This window comes from Bacillus rossius, chromosome 1 (assembly GCF_032445375.1).
Source record: "Bacillus rossius redtenbacheri isolate Brsri chromosome 1, Brsri_v3, whole genome shotgun sequence".
Lineage (NCBI taxonomy): Eukaryota > Metazoa > Arthropoda > Insecta > Phasmatodea > Bacillidae > Bacillus > Bacillus rossius.
In genome coordinates, this window is record NC_086330.1 from 195,595,939 (window position 1) to 195,617,767 (window position 21,829).

At 37.0% G+C, this 21,829-nt stretch overlaps 1 protein-coding gene across 9 annotated transcripts in view; it reads left to right on the plus strand.

Moving 5' to 3' along the window:
• LOC134527202 (conserved oligomeric Golgi complex subunit 4) overlaps positions 1-21,829 on the plus strand; it is a 235,313-nt gene that overhangs the window by 198,934 nt on the left and 14,550 nt on the right. For all 9 annotated transcript variants that reach the window (XM_063359664.1, XM_063359663.1, XM_063359659.1 and 6 more), the window contains one exon: positions 8,457-8,642. In XM_063359664.1, the coding sequence (XP_063215734.1) occupies positions 8,457-8,642 (186 nt within the window). The remainder of the gene's footprint in view (positions 1-8,456; positions 8,643-21,829) is intronic.

The following is a 21,829-nucleotide window of genomic DNA, read 5'->3' on the forward strand; positions in this document are numbered from 1 at the left end:
TTAACCGAAAATAGCATAAAAATTGTGTTTAAACCTGTATAATTGGAAAATAACAGGTTATATTAACGAAATCTTAATTTCTGTGAGCAGATGTGTGAATTCTCTTTAAAACGATACCCCATAAGTACGGATGCGATCACCGATTGCGTCAAAATAATCAGAATACCCTACCACGCCATGTAAGCATAGCATCTCAACCCGCGGCCGAAGCAGCATTGTCCTGCTATCGTCGACGCGGGCTGTCTGCTGGCGGCCATGTTGGTTCGGGAATGTTTCTAACAGGTGGTGCTAGTGTAGTGCGACGATTTAATTCCTTACATAAAAGCAGGAGTGCGGTTGCGGAAACGCATGTACGCCCAAACGTAATAGTCGCCGGAAAACTATACTTGTTTCATTTAAAGAAACCTGTCAACTTTTTTAGAAAATAAATTTGGGATTAAACTCAAACCATCACCACCCCTTTCCCGGACAGATACCCCAACAATTGACCGAAACAAAAGTTACAAGAAAACTGCCCTAGCGATTCAGAAATAAATACAGTAGTGCCTACTAGAGGTGTAAAAGTAACAAAAAAATGTGTACCCGTATGTATTCGTTACTATAACAATTAGTACTCGTTACTATCGTTACGTTACTCGTTACTTCTGATACCGCATAACATGCTATGTTATGTTGCAGCAACGAATCCAGTCGTATTACGTACGCGTACAGTATGACGTCGCGTAAATAATAATAAATAGAATATAAACAATTAACAATATTTGATAATTAATAGTTTTTGTTAACCAAGAAACAATTAAATCTCATTAGAGCGGCTTTTTCATATTATCTCTTTTAAGATAACAACTTAAAAAAACATGAAAATAGGCAATTATAAAAACAAAAACATACATATTTCTAATTTGTAAAAAATACTTTCTTACGTTGTTTCTGTTCCAATCCCAAACTTTGTCTACACAAGGCACAGATAACTAACGGAAGTTTGTTAAAAGAAAGAAAGAACGGGATTCTATTTTTAAATCCACGCACTTAGGTGGCGACTGCACGGCTGAAGAATGTGACAGGTGTCAACGGCAAGATGTCTAGTGGCGAGCGAGAGGGGTGGAGATAAAGCAGACAAATAACAAAAGCGCGCTTCAAGCGATCACGCCGTAAATTCCTCTAAAATACCTCGTTATAGCCGTGTTCTCTCAATTACCGTGCTCGCTATAACGAGATTCTACTGTATATATATTACCTGTGTCATGGCATTTTGTTATGTTTATAAAAATACTTTATTACCAGGAATATTTATTTTACCGTAAATAAACTGAAAACTATGAAAAAATAACGTTTGTTGCTTATTTATTGTGTGCAACTGAAACAAAATGATACGTGTTTATAATAAAAACATTATGGGGTTGGGATTTGTATTTACATTGTACAGTTACTAAAGAATAAATTATACAGCTGCAAATTTGGTATAAATTCCATAAAAAATTATAAACAATTTTTTTTTACTCATTTCTTTGTCCTATACACATTAGTCCGCTAGGCATCTGCTTGATACAGCAATCTAGTGTGAAAAAAATTAAATAAATGTATAGGTAGAGTAAGGAATGGGAAAGGGCGGGAAATTAGTGTGCAGTTTATGTCAAATACGTGAAGGTTTGGTTTCTGTGATTTTGTGAATCGTAGTTATGGCATCGCGCAAAAGAAAGATTCATAGTGAAAAAGAACTCTAAGAAATAATTGCGAACTGGGAATCTGCAGGTGAAGTCAGTGACTTGAGTGATAACAGTGATGCACAGTCTGTTGTGAACAGTGAATCAGAAAATGTGTCTGAAGAGGACACGGAGGTTAGTTTTTCTCAAAATATTCCCGTAAATATTAGAGACACTTTTCAGTGGAAAAATGACACAGACTTTCAACCTGTCGAGCAAAGATTTGATTCGTCCCTTTCGGGAATTACAGACGACTTGGAACTGACCAATGATGCTACAGAATCTCATGTGTTCAAAAAGTTTTTCGACACTGGTTTTGTTGAACACATAGTTCAAGAAACACATAAATATTATTTGTATGTGCTTAGTCAGTTCAATGTCAAGGAAAAATCTAAACTACATAAATGGGTGAAACCTACAGTTTGTGAAATGTACACATTTTTAGCTGTTGTGTTGCTTATGCCGCACGTTTCTAAAAACCTTGTGAGGGACTATTGGTCTACAAACCCCATCTTATCAACTCCAATCTTTGGAAAACTTTTTTCGCAAGATAGATTTTTCTTTTTGCTACGACTGTTGCATTTTTCAGACAGTCAAAGCCAACCTGCCGGTGAACGGCTCTACAAAATCAGCACTGTCATTGAAACAATGAAAATCAAATTGAAAATATTCTTCATACCTTATCAGGCATTATGCATTGATGAAAGCATCATGGTTTGGAAAGGACGTCTCGTTTTCAAACAGTACATTCCTTCTAAACGTCACAGATTCGGTATCAAATTATTTGTGCTCTGTGACAGTAAAACCGGGTACATCTTAGATTTTATAATTTATACAGGCACTGGCATAAATATCGACCACACCGCACAAATGTTGGCAGAAAAGTGGAACTAAAATCTAGCGCTGAGACTTACGTGAAAAAACCAAGAACAGTACTGGAATACAACCAGCATATGGGTGCAGTAGACAAGACAGGCATGATAATGAGTTTTACAGATAATACCAGGAAATCATTGAAATTGTACAAAAAGTTGTTCTTCCACATTTTAGATATGGTTGTGCTAAATTCCCACACCCTGTACAACCTCAAAACAGGCAAGAAGTCTACGCTGTTGAAATTCAGACAGAATCTTATCACACAGCTAGAGGAGTTCCATCTCATTCCATCTCCTTCTAAAGGAGGCAGGCGGTCAAAAGAACTTTACCCTTCCCCTCTGCGTCTTACTGCTAGACATTTTCCAGCTCCCGTGCCCTCTACCGCGGCTAAAAGAAAACCACAGCGGAAGTGTTTCGTATGCAGTCACACTACAAAGTGGGAAAAAAGGCGGAAGGACACTTCTTGGATGTGCACCGAATGTGACACTCCATTGTGCATTCATCCATGCTTCAAAATATTTCACAACATAAAGAACTTCTAGTTGATGTAAGAAGCATTTATTACTTTTTCACACCTTATGTAGGTAATGCTATCATATATGTAAGTGCATATTTTTTTAAGTTATTTTCAAATATGTATTGCTTTTGTTCACAGAAATTGTTTGTAAAACTTACTATACATTTTTGTAACATCACCATTATAAGTTTACATTTTTGTAATTTTCTAGATACTTGTAACTATGTATGTATAAAAATTGTTCATGTACCAATATTCATAATTCTGTCATAAATGTGCAAATTTTTTTCTAAGGAACTTGTTATTCTAATACGTGCTTCCTGGAGATTTGAGGTTAAAAAATACAAACCGAAACATAAAAAAAAATTATAAAAAGTTATTTAAAAAAAATAGTTTTTTTTTTAATTTCTTTCATTTCATAAATTTCTAAAATTCTTTTTATACACTTGTATTTATGAAAGTGAAATATAAATTGCTTTTTTTCTGCAAACTTGATAACTGGGAGCTGAAATTTTTCCCTTGTGTGTAACCTTGTATATATTTTCTCCTACAGTGACTTTTATTACTATTTAGAATTTTTTTCGAAATATGTTTTAAAAAAATAACAATAGTTTTTAAAAAAATTAGGTGTATTTTATCATGTATCTAGTATATAAATTCAGACAAAAATCTATGTGTATGTATAGCCTTACATATGTTACAAAACACTGAAAAAGAGCTAATGAAATTAATTTGGTAAAATTTGCTATACGTAACCATATCATATATATTTTTAAGTTTTTCTTAAAATTTTGTAAGAATATTTTTATTTAACAAAAAAAAATTTTTAAATTAACCTCACTCCAGGGGCTGTTGAATGTAGAGTAAATCCCCACTGGTGAAAGAGTTAATAAAGTGCCCCACATTAAAAAAAATTTCAGTTTAAATCGGTTTTTTTTAAAAACATAATACAAACTATTGTGAAAAAATCCTTATATGTAAAATTAAATTATCATAGATTTATAAAGTATACCATCACAAAACATAAATGGAAGTACAGTAGAACCTCGCATATCCGACCTTCCCACAACCGACTACTCCTGATATCCGACCTAGTGTCCGACTGTCGGTGATTCACACGCGCTTCCGGTTGGTGAGCCTGTTAGGCTTGAAGGAGTGACTCATCTACGATATGCTTTGTTTTCGTATCAAAAACTGTCAGTTCAGCCGTGAATCTTGATGTGTAATGTGCTCTGACTATAATCTTGTACAGTTCTGTGTTTGTTAACGTCAATACTGTTTGTGTTTTTCCCCATTATTTTTTCACGACTACAGAATTTAAAGTGTGCAATACGTAGTGCTTTACGTGTGTGACAATGGCAACTCAAAAACGTAAACGTGTTTGTGTTTCTCTGCAACAAAAACTTGAGATTTTACAACGATTGGACCATGGAGAGTCTGTTATTAAATTAGCTTCTGAGTTGGGTGTAGGGGTGACTACGATAAAAGATTGGAAAAACACCCGTAAAGATCTGGAAACGTACTCAACAACAGTTGAGACAGAAGATGCCTTAAAAAGTAGAAAAATGTTGAAAAAACCAAAACTTGAACTTGTCGATGAAGCATTATAGGTTTGGTTTTGTCAGGAAAGGCGCAAGGGAATACCATTGTCAGGCCCCATCGTAAAGGAAAAAGCAATAAAATTGCATGAAAAGCTGGGAGGTGATCTAGAAAAAATTAGCGCTAGCGAAGGGTAGCTACATAAATGGAAGTTGCGTCATGGCATACGACATCTTATTATTGCGGGGGAAAAACTCTCAGCTGATGATAATGCTGCTACAGAATTTGTAGCAACATTTGAGAAGTTGGTCACAGAACAGAAACTTGTACCCGAACAAGTGTACAATGTAGATGAAACAGGCCTAAATTACAAAATGCTTCCAAAAACCACTCTAGCTGCTAAAATGAACCTGTATTAGGAACAAAGCTGGCTAAAGACAGGCTCACAATTGCAACTTGTAGCAATGCCACGGGAAGCCACAAAATGCCGCTGTTCGTCATAGGAAAATCTAAGAAACCAAGAGCATTCAAAAATCTAAACATGGCAACACTTCCAGTTTTCTATCGGAATCAATCATCTGCTTGGATGGATGGCGATTTATTTAAGGAGTGGTTTTTTGGCGAATTTGTCCCCGCAGTAAAAAAACATTTAAAGTCTAAAAACTTACCTGCTCGTGCTGTTTTGCTGTTAGATAACGCTCCTAGTCACCCCTCTGAATGTGAATTAAATAAAGGAAACATCAAGGCTTTATTTTTACCGCCCCACGTTACACCTTTAATACAACCTATGGATCAGGGCGTCATCGATTGTTAAAGAGAAGATACAGAAGAAAATATGTCGGCTCTCTGCTGGACAAAACAGAAGAAGGAGGTAACCTTTTTGAGGCGATGAAAAGTTTCGACATAAAAGACGCAATCTACACCGTTGCTGCAGCCTGGGACAAAATTAATCAAACTACCCTTCAGAAGGCTTGGAAAAAGATTTGGCCATCATTGAAACAAGAAGAACCTGAGACAGAAGCACAAGTTGAGACAGACAACACAGAAGTATTACAAAATTTACAAGTGTTTCAGCATGATCTCCAGATGAATGATGTAGAATAGTGGTTTGTTGAAGCTGATGTTTCGGAAGACACCAATGAAGAACTAAATGACGACAAAATTATCGCTGTTGTGCAGAACAAAGCCGTGGAAGAAGATATCGACTCGGATGAAGACGAAACCACCGGTGACAACGTAGTGAGTCATTCTGCTGCTAAGGACGCCTTCGAAGTTGCGCTGAAATACATTGAGCAACATCCAAATGCAAACCCAATGGACGTATTGTGGGCAAAAAAAGTGGAGGGACACTTCTGCAAAGTCAAGATTGACAAAATTAAAACAAAAGTCCATTACTGAATTCTTTAAATAAGGTATGCTTAGATTTTATTGATCTCATTTAATTTAAAAACAGTAAATGTTTGAAATATATACAGCAACATTTTTATAAGTACATACTTTACAATAAAGTTGTATTACAGTACAATATAGCTGTTTTTCTATCTGAGAAAGTTGTTTTTTTTGCTCCTCCCGATATCCGACCTTTTGGCCGTTCCGACCATGGCCTGGTCCCATCATGGTCGGATATGCTAGGTTCTACTGTACTGTTCTTTTAAGCCTTCAAAAAATGTCCATTGTTATAAGTATAATGAACTCTTTACTACACTGGGAAAACTTATTGAACTCCAATGTCCATTTGGGGCAAAAACAAATCAAAAAAACTATTTTAAAAATATATATATACACACAAAACACCATTTAAATCTACTAGTATATAGAAAATTCAAACACTAGGCTCTAGTTAATGCTTGTCAGCAGTTAAGCTGTTATTTAAATATTGTATGTAAAAACACAAATTGCTCTACATGCTAAGGAAGCAAGTTTTCTTTTCGTGCTGAAACATTTCCAGCTGCTGAAAAGAGATACTCTGAATTTACTTGTGTGGCAGAAACCTCCAGATACTTTAGAGTTATTTTGGATAAATATCAGTACTTTGTGCCTTCTTTTTACCACCAATTTAATAGATTCTGATGTCTGCTGATGAGGGGTTATTTTAAGTACCTTCGTACCTCTTCTTCTCCTTCGTCGTAATCTTTATTGTCTTGCGCTGGAATTCTATCCAAGACAGCCCATACTGAAGACGGTGCAGAGCTGGGAATGCTAGATTTAACTTGTACATGAATGGAATCAGTTGTCATACTTTTTAATTTCTAATTCCATTGTTGATAGAACACCTTTAAATCTGGTATCTACCAACATTGTAGCATGCTGTAGGGGCTCTTGTATGTAGTTTGGAAACCTAGACGTAAGGTTTTTATGCAACACTTTTGCGAGTGTCACTCCATCTTTTTTGGCAGTGATGTGCGATTTGAGGTTACAAAGAAGACAGTGAAGTACTGGAATGATCATAGACAATGTTGTGTGTTTCTACTTATTTGTAAAACTTGAACAAAGTTCTTAGCATGTTTCCATTCCACTGTGGTCGACATGTCTGTATCATATGAGCTCACGTGGTCGGCAACAAGAGCAGGTTTCATTTCAAGTAGTCTCTTGAGCATTTTGTACTCTGAGCACTAACAAGTATCAACATGCTGAATTACCTCTAGTTTAGGAATGTTCAACTGCTCCTGGAGTGTGTTTAATCTTTTCCTATCACGAGTGCTTCTTCAGTAATGACCTAATGACCAACTATACTCCTGGCCTTACTAAGAAGTGTGGTTGTACCTGGGCAATCATTCATGCTGTTTTCAATTGCAATTTGAAGGGTATGAGCAAAACATGATCTTGAACCATTTCTAAATAATGATGCAGAAGCCTGACTGAAATTATGGGCACTGTCAGTGATACAGAATAATGGTATAGGTGATACTGCTGGGTTGATTCTCCAGTCAGTGAGAACATTTTTTAGGGTAGCAGCCACTTGAACACTTCTGTGGGATTCATTTACAACAGTGTTGCTCATTGCAAATGACACAGAAGTGAAGTCAGGTCGAAGATAAATGGTAGGTAAGGCTGATGTAACTGCCTGTTGAACATGAAGTCCAACTATCAGATGTAAATACTATGGATTATATTGTTGGTAAATCTTGTACAAGCATTTCCTTGATGGTTTTTTTTTTCCCTCATAATAGGGATGTGTCGGTACCGGTACTCTGTTCTCGGTTCCTACGGTTCTCAGCATTTTAACTGGCACCGAGAACCGCAGCTAAAATGTCCACCGGCAGTATAGCAAAACCCTATACGAAAATAGTCCTTCACTACAACTTAACTGCAGCATGAAATGGCTCAACTCACATCCAATTCACATATTAATTATTTTTTTGGACTTCTGTGGAATAATTATATTTTTTAAAAATATATTTGCATATAACTTGTAAATTGTAGTCACAGTACTGTAGCCAGATCTGAAGACATAAATAGTTCCCAAAAAAATGTATTTACTAGTTAGCATCTGTATTACATGATTAAAAAGGGTAATGGACATTCTTTCAAGCTGGTAGCGTGTAAGGAAATAGGAAATGCAGTTCTGTATGTTATTGTTTTATGAAAGTGAGGTTCCATGAAAAGTTGTTTCCTTTTGGTTTAATGTGCATTAGAGCAAGGAGTAGTGTAACATTTCTACAGATCTTTTTTCTTTAACCATTTTACAGTTTTATCCAGTTATTGCTTAGTTAACCAGTTGCTATGCAGGATGATACCTTGTGTACAGGAGACAAGCAGAGCCTTTCGAAGGTCTCAGCCAGACCCAAACCTAACCTATGGTTTTTTTCATTTTTATTCAGGAGGAATTTGCTAGCTATGAAGCAGATGAACGGTTCACTCAATGTCTTATAATGAACTTGGATGGCTTGCTGTCGTCCTTCAAGAGCTGCCTGACCCCGGGCAACTACGACAGCCTAGTCAGTATTCTCACGACTGAAGTCACCTCTCACATGGAGAAAGTTGTTTTCAAGTCTTCCTTCAACAGAGTAAGTGTGGAACAAATGTATTGTCAAAGTGTAATATTGACGTAAGTACCATATTTATCCACAGAAGGATTGCCCTTGCCTGTGGGTAACACCAGTAATTTTTGGTTTGAAAATCTAACGTTTTCACCTTAAGGGTTGCCCTTGAATTAAGAATAGGGGTAGCACCAAATATCTATCTTCAGTAGAGTCCCACAGATGCCAGTGAAGTCTTTGTGTTCAAGTCTCAGCTTATTGGAACATTATAAATATGACACTGGTGTTGACTGACTGTCTTTTTCTCTCTGCTTCCTGGCAAACTTTATTACTTAAAGAGTGGGTGAAGCAGCGTCATTCTCCTCCCAACCATTCTTTATGGTCTCTCCACTATTGTTAATTTTTTTCTGTTCCCTTTTCCCAAGAGAGGAAAGGCAGTAAGCTACTCTTGTTTGTCACCTATAAAAACTAGTACTACCATTACAGGGTGGCTACAGATACTCTGCCGAAAAATTCCCTGACATTTCCCTGAAATTTCCAACTGTTAAAATACTTTACTGTGACGTAACTTAAACATTTCCCCTAGAATTTCTTTCAATGCAAATTGTATCCAAACAGTAAATTACCAACCTCATTTATTATATTGCACTTTAAATTAAATGAAAACATTACTCAACAAAAGATCCTTTCTGATGTTATCAACCACTACATCATAGGTACAAAATTTGGTGCTCTACTTGAGTTAACGAATATCACTTTCATGAAACACATCAAATTTTGAAATGAAGTTCACACAGTCGCACATATTCAAAAATATGTAATGAAAGCTATGATGGTTATATCAGTCATGTCACCAGTGTACAATTTGAAGACACATTTAAGTTTTTAGACGAGGTTCCTCAAACTTAGAAAAGAAATTTACCAGTTCATTTTAAACCAAAAAACCAACACAATATCACTTTTACTTGGTTAGGGTTTTGATTTCTTCTTCGATCAAAGAAGCTTGCTTTCGTGCTTCCTCCAACACTTCTGTTTCTTAAACTCCAACTGTTTTTTGCAATGGATGCAGCTCATTTTTTTTTTTTTTTTTTTTTTCCAATTTAATTCTCTCTTCCTAATCTGCTTCCCTGGACTGCTTTTCCAGTGCTTCAGAATAACGGGCTCTTGCATTTCTGGCAAAACAAAGTAACTTTTTGGTTATCTGTAGCTTTTCAATTCCACCTTCAGCTAGCAAAGCATCATATGCATTTCCTTCTGATTTTCAATTATACATTCTCGATTTACCGAAAATCCTCTCTCCAAGCTACTGTTTCCAGGAGACAAAATAAATACAATTTTTAAGACTGAAGTCAAATCTTGGTAATCACCAGTCTCAAGAATCATTTCAAGCCACAATCTGTCTAGCCTATGATCTTTCACACAAAATGCCAACATTTTCCCCCTGAAATTGGGCAGACTGAAAATACTCTTGAACTGACGATCTATGCGATCTGCGGTTATGCCAGAGTTCCAGTTGTGTGCTACTAATATCTGCAAGAAACACCTCATTTGTTCATCACGCACTGCCTGTAGAACAGAAACTGCTGGATCTAAAAATGATATGGCTTTGGTCAACTTGAACTTCAGAGGTGAACGATCTAATAACTTACTGCAGATAATTTTGCAAACAAATTTGACAATCTCGTTTAAACAATAGGATGTCTTTCTCAACCACATCATTTGATTCGCGAAGAGCTTTTCTTGTAGCATACCCAATATCCAAATTCTTTATAGGTTGCAAGTTATTTTTGTCTGAAACATCAATGTTACACAACACTGACTTTGCAGCAATAACATCTGCTTTTAAAATTTTGACATTAAAGAATGCAAAACACTATTTAAAGAACCATAAAGCAGTGGTGCTAGAGGCACATCATCCTGAAACTTGCGAAGGAAAGGTTCAATTTCACTTGCTAAAGAAACAAAGAAAGCAAGTTTAGCTGTCAACATTTTATCTTTAGCAGATGATGCAACAGTCTGAAAGCTTTGGTAACTTGGTACTTTCTTTAACTTTGTGGCTTCTGTCACATACTTCTGCACGTTGGGAAGAATTTCTGCTGCTCTCTCTGCAACCTGGACATTTTCAAGCCACCGAACCGAACAGAATTTCTTGGGGAATACCGAAGAATCAGTGAAATGAATGTAATCAGCTCCACGTGCTGGGTCATTCTTAAACAAATAATAAAGAGCTCTCAAAAATTCAATAATCTTCCATTCGGTCACATTTACAGCAGCTTTAAAGGCACAATGAAGAGTGTGCAAGCCACAACTTCCAATGTCAAGCATCACAACATCTTTCAAATTAACATTTGCACATTTGAGTTCGCGCAACAATTTTTTGTTTACATTTAGTCCATCCATTGACACTTGTAATATGTTAATCTGTTTTAACTCTGAGAGAGCACTACTGAACGCTGTCAACAATTCAATTAATGTAGCATGACCTAAGAATGCAGAGTTCAAATTGCGAGTCGATACTCCATTTAGCTTATTGTTCCAAAACCGTACCGAAACATCCATCTGTCCCTTTTGAGCGACCTTGTTTAAGGACTCATCAAATCCTACAACTATCTGTGGACACTGCAAGCACAAATCTACAAGTTCATTGTGAAAGTATGGAGCAATTCCATGCAAAATAGTGTACCCAATTTTTGCTCTTCCTAGCTGCATCTTCTGGGCAATGTCACTATCAGGAAACATTAATTTAAAGAGATCCACACATTTTCTAGAAGCACGCATGGAAGTGTGCGTCATTACAGTCTGAATACACCAATATACAATACACCAATATACTTCAGACTTAGTGACATTCTCCTGAAGAATGAAACTGTTCAATGGGGAAACCTTTTCTTTATGCAAATTTGAACTCAAAACCTGAAACAAAACCAGGTGTAACTTACTTACTGTCTTAATATATGTTTATGATGAATTCCTGAAATTTAGAGCACAATAAGAATCTTCTAGATCATATTGAAATTGATTTTTTAAATAAGTTATTTTAAAAAGTTGCATAATTATAATAACTCTAATAAGACAAATGCTGCAATTAGCCTAATATTAATTAATTTAGGTATTACAAAGTGTGGACTTTACTGTCACAACACCGCATTAAATAGTATAATGACAAACCTGTGAGACGACACTTCCTTCATCAGATGAAGTGCCTGGGACAGGCTGACATGAAGATTGATATTTATCTGAAGTTGCTGAAGATGAATTCTGTTTGAAATATACTGAAAGCTTATACCTAAGTCTTTCTTCTGCTTTCTACAGCTACTTGGTGTTTCTTGTCGGTGATATGACTTCTTACGGCTCGTTTACCCATGTTACTTAGACTGAATTTTGTATGGCAAATAGTACACATAGCAGATTATTGATCCCCGGGCGATTCTCTTAACCAGTTCTTGAAGTCTGGATCTAAAAGTCATGATTCGTTAAATACTGTTTTTCAGAATTTCGTCATGGCAACTAAGTGGTGGTTAATTCTGAAAAATTAAAAAAATTAAACCATAACTCAAATGCCTGAAATTTTTTTAAAATGTATATTAGATTTTACGTTGTTTCAAATAGTCTTCTACTGAATTAACATTAATGCATTACAAATGTTACGTTCATAACACAGAAGCACTCTTGATGATGAGAAATCGCAGTTATCACTCGCAATGGCATGTCGAATGGCAACCTTGCATGATGGCACTTTAAAACAGATAATAAATAAATAAAACCAGTTGTTTATGTTCACACTACAGACAAAAATTCCACGATGTTATTCACGGAAAACTACATCCAACTAGTCAACATGCACGCACGCAAGACACACGCGTGCAGTGGCTATCTAAGGCAATTGTTTTCGAACGATCGAACTGTCCGTCCGCCATTACGTTGATGACGTGCTCGGCACTCGCTGGACGCAGCTCGACACGGTCCGACTGCAAAGCAGTCAAGAAGCTTGAGGATGTCGGCACAGTCCCGTGGGCCAGCATCAAATGCAAGCAGACACTCTGAATTTTCGCGATTTTGTTTTTAAGGAAAAAAAAAGTGGGAGTAAAATGGGTGGATACAATTTTTATGTAGTTGAAATAAAATAAAATGCATTAAAATAGTGTGTAAAAATTAGAAATCGCAAAAATACTTTACAACAAAAAATTTCCTGCACCTTGGCATGAATTCCCTGACATTTCCCTGTTCTCCCTGACATACTAAATTTCCCTGGCTTTCCCCGGTTTTCCCGGTTTTCCCGGTTTTCCCGGTCTGTAGCCACCCTGCATTATGTGTTGTTGCTGTTGAAATATAAAAGTTGCAATTCAAAAACCCAAGGATGGTTACTTTTTGCTATGGAATGTTGCAGTTGAAAGTGTGGGAATGTTGGGGCGCAGTTGTATCATATAAACTTGTTGAGGTTGACTTGTGATTATAACATTTGCAATGCACGCACGCACGCACTGATGCAAGCAAAAATGCATGCACGCACAATCACACACACACACACACACACACACCAACACACACACCTCTCTCTGGCTGGTTTATTTTTTTTGACACCCTCCCTCTCCTCCCTCTGGCTGTCTGTAAAACAGCACATCAGCCAGCCTCGTCACTGTCAGTGTCTGCAAAAGGTGCTGTTCACGGAGTTTCACATGCACTGATGAGATATTTTAATTAAATAAATTATACTTACCAGTGGAGTTAATTTTATCAGAACCATCATAAGCTAGTTATTTAAACACATATTCAACCACACAGTGCAATGTTAATTTTTTTTTACTCAAGTAAAAAACTCTTGTAAAGGTAGCAATACAATTTTTTAGAGGTCTGCGAGTACATACTCGAAAATCGAGCTCGTGCCTAGTACTTACTTCAAGCTAGAGCTCGGCTCGAAAAAATTGTTAGGCTCAAAAATTTTGAGCTTCATCAGCAGCAGGTTGTTTGGCCGGAAAGCATTGTGATGGTGTTTTACTATTTACGGAAAAAAATACAGTAAAACTCGCTTACGAGGTCCCGCATGGTAGGTTTTTCCATATAAAGCATTTAAATTGACTGGGGTCTCATCATTTACGCCATTAAATGTGTGATATAAAGTCCTGTTAAAATATTTTCTGAAAGTTCCTGTCTCAAATAGTAATGGCGCACGTAAATATGAAGAAAAGGCAAATGAACAACAACTTATGAAGAAATATGGATGATGTTGATGTACCATAACTACAGTACAAACCCAATAGTTATTTTAACATTACTGGGGTCTGAACGAATGCAGTACTACTACGAAAAGTGAAAATGGTACTCGTGGATTTTTAGGTTATGGCAGTCTCTTTCGTTTTTCAGTAATATCGGCCGAAAATTAACAAGCGTATCGGAAGTCGGCAGAAATGCCGATTCAACTAAATATTTGATAACATGAGTAAACATATTTCAGACTTCAGGATATTGAAAAAGACTTTAATTTCCATGTAGGTTTATTGTGCGTATGTTTTTTTTGCAAGTGTAAATTGTATTAAGTAAAATGCTTTTATTTTTATTACTTTCAATTGATCAAACTTTAATGACCAGTTACAGATATTTATTACACTAATTTTGAGTTAAGCAATTTTACTAAAGCATTCCAGCCACGCAGGTTGCCAGCGAGAGACGCTTCTCTTCTGCTGGAAACACTATCTCTAATCATACAGCTAATGTAACTTCTGAATGTGCAGAACAAATTATTTTTCTGCATGATAGATTAAAGAATAGAATTTAATACTCTATGACAATCTCTCTCAGAATTATTGTGCTGAAAAGTGGAAATGTTGAAACAATGTGAATGTACTTTTCAAACAACATGATTATTGGTGCTAAGTTTGATGAAGCTCAGTATGGACTCCAGAAAAATTGACAAGGATGAAATTATTCCAAAGATATGTTACATTTACACAAACATATACTTGTAAACTGTGGTTATGTTAGTTGGATGATATCAGTTATTAATGAACCAATGGAAACAGGTAAGATTCAATGGAAAAAAATGTTTTTTTTTTTATTTCTAGCAGTGCAAAATGTAAACACACACTGTAAATAGTTACCCAAAATTAATAAGCCCACTTCATTATAATACTTAATCAAACATTATAATAAGTTTAAGATAAAAATAATTTCCCGATAGTGTAACTGTACCACGAAAGCTCAAGCTCGAGCTTGCTCGAAGCTCGAGATTTTTCAAGTAGGTTCGCACGAGCTCGGCTCGAAGTAAAATTCTTAGGCTCGCAGATCTCTACATTTTTTAAAACTGAAAATAGTCATGAAATGTGCTAGTACCCTTTCCGATTTCTTAAAATGTTTCTGTTTTAATGCAAATATGCACTGGAAAAGTATCCCCTCGGAAAGGGTACCTTTCAGGATTTTCTGTACAATGACACAGCAGCTAAAATAAACTGGAAAGGTACCCTTTCTGATTTATTAAAATGTTTTAGTTTTAATGCAAACATGGACTGGAAAGGTATCCCCTCGGAAAGGTTAGGTTAGGTTAGGTTAGGGGGGATAACTTCCACGATTTTAAAGCAGAAAATAATATGCATTTTAAGAAATTGGAAAGGGTACATTTACAGTTTATTTTCTGCTGTGTCATTGTACAGAAAATCCTGAAAGGTACCCTTTCCGGATACCTTTCCAGTCCATATTTGCATTAAAACTAAAACATTTTAAGAAATCGGAAAGGGTACCTTTCCAGTTTCTACCCAGCTACACTACCACCACCAAAAGTATGCTGCTTGAGCTAGACGTGATCAATGGGGAGATGAAGTGATGGGTCGTCTTTTCTCCGTGTATGATTTAGTTGCAGAAGAGGCTGTGTATCATAATGAATGTCGGTTGGACTTTGTGAGGCCATTATACCAGAAACCCTCAACATCCACTTATGAAGACTATGTTTCACATGCAATGTAACAGGTTAGTGACTTACTGGAGGGGAGTAGTGACTGTCAATTCACTGTAAACGAAATTATGGGTGCTATTACTGGGAGGAAACCTGAGTGGAGAACTATCAAAACAGAACTGTGGAAGAGGAAAAAAGATCGCATAATCGTGACGGCAGGATCCAACAGATTTAAAGTACCAGTAATTTGTTTTAGAGACACTAGATACAAATTGCTTACCAACACTTGGTATGATAACAAGGAAAACAATGAGCAAGCAGAGAGACTCAGATTCATCCGAAAAGCTGCTGAGATAATAAGGCAAGACTTTGAGTGAAGTGTACAATTATAACACTTACCCACCAAGAGATAACTTCTTGAAGGATGCAGATTCTCTCCCCCAATCCCTCCAAATGTTTCTTGAGGAGGTTATGTTGAAAAAAACAAAGAAAACTGAGGAATCAAGGAAAAAATGTGTTGCTATTGGACATGCCATCACATCAGTTGTCAGACCTCGTACTTTCTTGTCACCAATACTGACAGGAATTTCCCTTCTGCTACACAGGAAATACGCTTCAAAGAACTTTTGATCTTTTAGAAAGTCTGGGTTTCAGCTTATCATACAACGAAGCACAAAAATTAGAATTATCTGCGATTGCCCATACTCAGCTAACCTACAAGCCAGCTGCATTCAACCAACTTGGTTTTAATAATGTGGATTTCAATGTTTGCACCATAAATGGGCTTAATACCTTCCATGCTACGGGTGGGACCAAATGTGTCACTCCATCGAACCATATTGAAAAAGGTTCAGAAATACCAAGATTGAACACGATGCCTTTGTCTGCTGAAACTGGGAAACTCGGAATTATTCCACTGGAAACATACACCGCGATGAAAGGACGTCTACAAAATGTGACTGTTGCACCCATTGATTTACCAGAAGAGCCACCACATCCTGCACCACATGACATCCTATGGTTGGTTACCAAAAAGCAAGGTATTGCAGTTCCAGAATGGAAGGGTACATGCATTGTATTACAAGATGAAAACCAAGTGAAGACTCGAGTGACTAACCTTCCTTTTATAAATGCTCCTCCTTCGGAATATGACACAGTTTTTACAGCACTGCACTATGCACACAAGTTGTGTGACGAAACTGATCAAAAACATATATTCGTAACTTTTGATCAACCCCTATATTGGAAAGCCAGGGATATTGTTGCAGCTGCCACGGATACATCACTCTCTGAGCTGTCAAGTTGTGTTGTACGTCTCGGCGAATTTCATCTGCTATTGTCATTTTTAGGGTGTGTAGGATACCTCATGATGGGAGCTGGTTTGAAAGAAGCTTTATGCGCTATATATGCTCCATTATCAGTGGACAAAATGCTGAATGGGCATGCCTTTGCCAGAGCAGTGCGGAGTCATTTTCTCATTGAAAATACCTTGTCAAACATTATATTAGACCAAGTCGAACTCTCGGAGGAAGAGCAGACATGCATCAGCACCCTTACATCAGATTTTCTCTCCGAGCCTCCCTCACTGAATTCTTTGAACCAAGACAAATTACTCCAATCAGTGGCTATCAAATTTGGAGAAGCGATGGACAGTATCAGAAACAATGGACCCACTGCAATGCTATGGATCCAATACCTCAAAATGGTGAATTTGATAAAGGAGTTCATCCATGCAGAGAGGTCTGGTGATTTCCTTGCTCACCTGAACTGTTGTAAACGAATGATACCCTATTTTCATGCTGCTGGACACTTTCCATATACCAAGTCTTGCCACTTATATGTACAGGATATGGAAAGCATCTCTACTAGATTGACACCAGAGGAGTACGATAAGTTCGTGAACAAAGGCTACTTCACTATGAGAAGGAATGACCAGTTCTGGTCAGGCATGTGGTCAGATATGACCATCGAGACAACCTTGATGCGATCATTCTCAAGCAGAGGTGGCATGACCCATGGTAGAGGTATGCAGATAGTGCTCTCAGTAAATGGGTAATTGGGATGACTGAAACTCAAGACATGTGCTTCACTCGAAGAATATTGTGGTGTTTTGTTTTCATCAAGTGAGCAGCGCAAAGATTTTGGAGAGGCTCGCCAAAGTCGAGATCCAAGTGACATTGGAAAGCTTACGCAATGGTTTGATAACCACCCTCCTTTTCTAAGGACCGAGAAAATCATGTCAATAGCAACAGGAGTCGTGGGAAATGATACAATATTATGTCATGATGCAGTTACAATTGGCAAATGAGCAATGGCGAAAATTGAAAACATGCCATTCACAAATATTAAACTGTCACAGAAAGATTGTGCACTTACTCTTTCCTCAATGAATTCGACAATCCAGATTGACAATGAAAAAGTTGTCGTGGATCCATTCTTGCTTTTTCAGCGAATTTCCATTACCAAGAAATCGGACGAGGATTTGAAGAATTATATGCAATATGAACTGGCTCCCTATCCCTTGGCATTCTTTAATGAAAGTGGAATGAGGAAGTGCAGAAAGTCAGCGCTATACACACTGTTTAAGCAAATTGATAATGATGTTGATTTAACTACCTTTGAATTAGTTGTTGATGGGGGATTCCTGGTCCACAAAGTTGTTTGGCAAAAAGATACAACTGTATCAACCATTTGTGATGGTTACATTAGATTTCTGAAGACCCATTATCATGGGAGAGGTTGTACATTGGTTTTTGATGGGTACACTGACACATCAGACAGCACGAAATCAGCAGAACAGAGTCAACGATATCGACTCAGGAGATGTGTGGACATCAGTGCCAGTTTGGAAAGTGAAATCAAGGTCAAACAAGAGGATTTCCTTTCCAATTTCCATAATAAGAGTCAGATGATAAACCTACTGATAGTGAAGCTGAAGAAAAATGGGATAAATACACTTCAAGCTTTAGGTGATGCTGATGTTGATATTGTAATCACAGCTGTCAATAAATCGCAAAATTCCTCGGTAGCCATTATTGGAGATGACATCGACTTGGCTGTTCTCTTGGTAGCCAAATCTCCAACTGAACGTGACATTCTCCTGGTAAAACCTGGAAGAGGAAAGGTTAAGACGAGTGTATATTCATCACAACAGCTACAGCAGGAGTTCAAAATTAAGGACAATACCCATCTGCTATTTTTACATCCATTCACAGGCTGTGATACAACATCTGCAGCGTATCACAAAAATAAAGTGGGTTTTGTTAAAATTTACCAGAAGTCCAAGAACATACAACGGGCAGCTGAGGTATTTTCTAGCTGTACTTCTTCACCTGACTCCATTGAGACAGCTGGGATCATGAGTATTCTCTCATAGTATGGCGCTTCAGCTGCAGAAAAATCCCTCAACGAGTTGCGCTACAAATCATTCATCAAAATAGTTGCAAACATGAAGCCTGATCTCTCAACTCTCCCTCCAAGTGAAGGAGCTGTTAAGCAGCATGCATTTCGGACATATCACCAAGTACAGCTGTGGTTAGGGGAGGAACCTAATGGTGGGGCACCGAATTGGGGTTGGAAGAGGAGGAATGACCAACTAGTTCCGAAACTGTCAGAGTTGGATGCCGCCCCTGAAGAAATCTTGAAGATGATATTTTGCCGATGCACCAAAGGATGTGACAGTGGGAAATGTAGTTGTAGAAAAGCTTCATTAAAATGCTCTGTGGCATGCCCCAATTGCATGGGCAAATGCAAAAATGGAGTCGCAATATTAATTCAGGAAGAAGGCGATGATGACAACAATACTTTACCAATATCTTTGGACGATGTCTCCACTGCTGACGAAGATGAATGAGACTCGACCCTTCCGCCTCAAAAACACAAGATTTTGCCCTGAATGCACTTTTGTTTTCATTTTTGAATGATAATATATATTTGTAATAATATAGTAAAACCATTAATTATATTCTAAAAAACATTTTTGTTTCAATTGCTTATTTCCATTGTTGAAGTGTTGTTATTGATCAAGATAGAAAATTACAACAGTTAATATGAAACGGTGGAAAAATTGTATATCAAATTAAAGGTAATTTAACACTCCACAACTTCGTTCCTAATAATTTTTCTGAGAAATGATCAGGGGAGGCACTAGAAGCAAATTTTTGACTAAAAAAGTGAGATAAAAATGATTTTATCGAAAATTATCAGTTTTAAATAACGTATATCTCGAAAACAGTTGGGAATTCGACAAATATGTACAGAAAACGTTTTATAGGAAATTTTATTATCCTTCATTTTTGTTTGGATCATTTGTTTCTACAGCCCACAGCTTCTGAGACATAAGCAAAAAACAAAAAAAAAAAAAAAAAAAAAAGGCCCTTCCCAACCCCCCCTCCCCCCTCCCATCATACTTTAAACATACAATTTGATATTCGCTTCGCATCAAAAAACTAGTATTCACACAGGTCTACTATTATGTGAGCTGGCAATGCCACCACTTGGGTTTTCTAGAAGACTGTGCCAAATGAAATGGTAATAAATGCTCTTCCAGAATTCCGAACATTCATCTTAATCATGTTGTTTTTGTCCTTGTTAATCCTAGTTTCCAGGTAGGGAATGTTTACAAATCAAAACTATACTATGTACATATATTAGTAAAATGAATGAGAATTTTTTGGAATAATAGTTTTTAAATTATTATTAATAATCATACAAAGAACATATTTACATGGACTGATAGTAATTCAAAAAAATAACATGACAGTCGCTGGTACTTCACGCCCCGGAAAGGGTTAACATTGTGGAAGTCCTACAAGAAACAAAGGCCGTGTGGAGGGAGATGGAGTTTCCTACTCACGTCTCTTTTTTATCTTCAGTTCACTTCAAACGTTCGTCAAGCGTTGTACAGAAAGTGTTTGTGTCTGTAATATGGATATGTTTCACGTGTGTTTTTTTAATATATGCAAATGTTGACAGTGTAGTGAGCACAATCGCTACTCAGTGTTTTGTGTGTGATGAAACAATAAATGAACTGGGTTATAGTGTTTCCACAGTGACAAAAAAAGGATTATTATCACTCGTTAAAGCAAGCAGAGAAAGGGGAGATGGCAATAGCTCATTTTTAGAAAGTTTGGACACCCTTCTGATTCATACAAAATGTCGAAAAAATTACACAAGACCGCAATCAATCAAGGCTCATTTAAAGAGACAGTTACTTTCAACATCATCAGAACCACCTGAGCCTGCGACTTTGAGGTCCAAACAATTCAAATTCGATTTCAAAACAAAATGTTTCTTTTGTGCCGAAAGTGCTGAGGGTGAGCAAAATAAGCCCAAGGAGAGACGTAGGAAGATATTTTCAGTTACTAATATCACAAAAGTATGCAACAAAACTGACATACAAGTAACAAGTATTGATGCTGTTCGAGCTAGACGTGATCAATGGGGAGATGAAGTGATGGGTCGCCTTTCCTCCGTGTATGATTTAGTTGCAGAAGAGGCTGTGTATCATAATGAATGTCGGTTGGACTTTGTGAGGCCATTATACCAGAAACCCTCAACATCCACTTATGAAGACTAAGTTTCACATGCAATGTAACAGGTTAGTGACTTACTGGAGGGGAGTAGTGACTGTCAATTCACTGTAAACAAAATTATGGGTGTTATTACTGGGACGAAACCTGAGAGGATAACTATCAAAACAGAACTGTTGAAGAGGTATAAAGATCGCATAATCGTGACGGCAGGATCCAACAGATTTAAAGTACCAGTAATTTGTTTTAGAGACACTGGATACAAATTGCTTACCAACACTTGGTATGATAACAAGGAAAACAATGAGCAAGCAGAGCGACTCAGATTCGTCCGAAAAGCTGCTGAGATAATAAGGCAAGACTTTGAGTGAAGTGTACAATTATAACACTTACCCACCAAGAGATAACTTTTTGAAGAATGCAGATTCTCTCCCCCAATCCCTCCAAATGTTTCTTGAGGAGGTTATGTTGAAAAAAACAAAGAAAACTGAGGAATCAAGGAAAAAATGTGTTCCTATTGAACATGCCATCACATCAGTTGTCAGACCTCGTACTTTCTTGTCACCAATACTGACAGGAAACAGTGAAAAAATTGTATATCAAATTAAAGTTAATTCTCGCGCCACAACTTCGTTCCTAATAATTTTTTTGAGAAATGATCGGGGGAGTCACTAGAAGCAAATTTTTGACTAAAAGAGTGAGATAAAAATGATTTTATCGAAAATTATCAGTTTTAAATAACGTATATCTCGAAAACAGTTGGGAATTCGACAAATATGTACAAAAAACATTTTATAGGA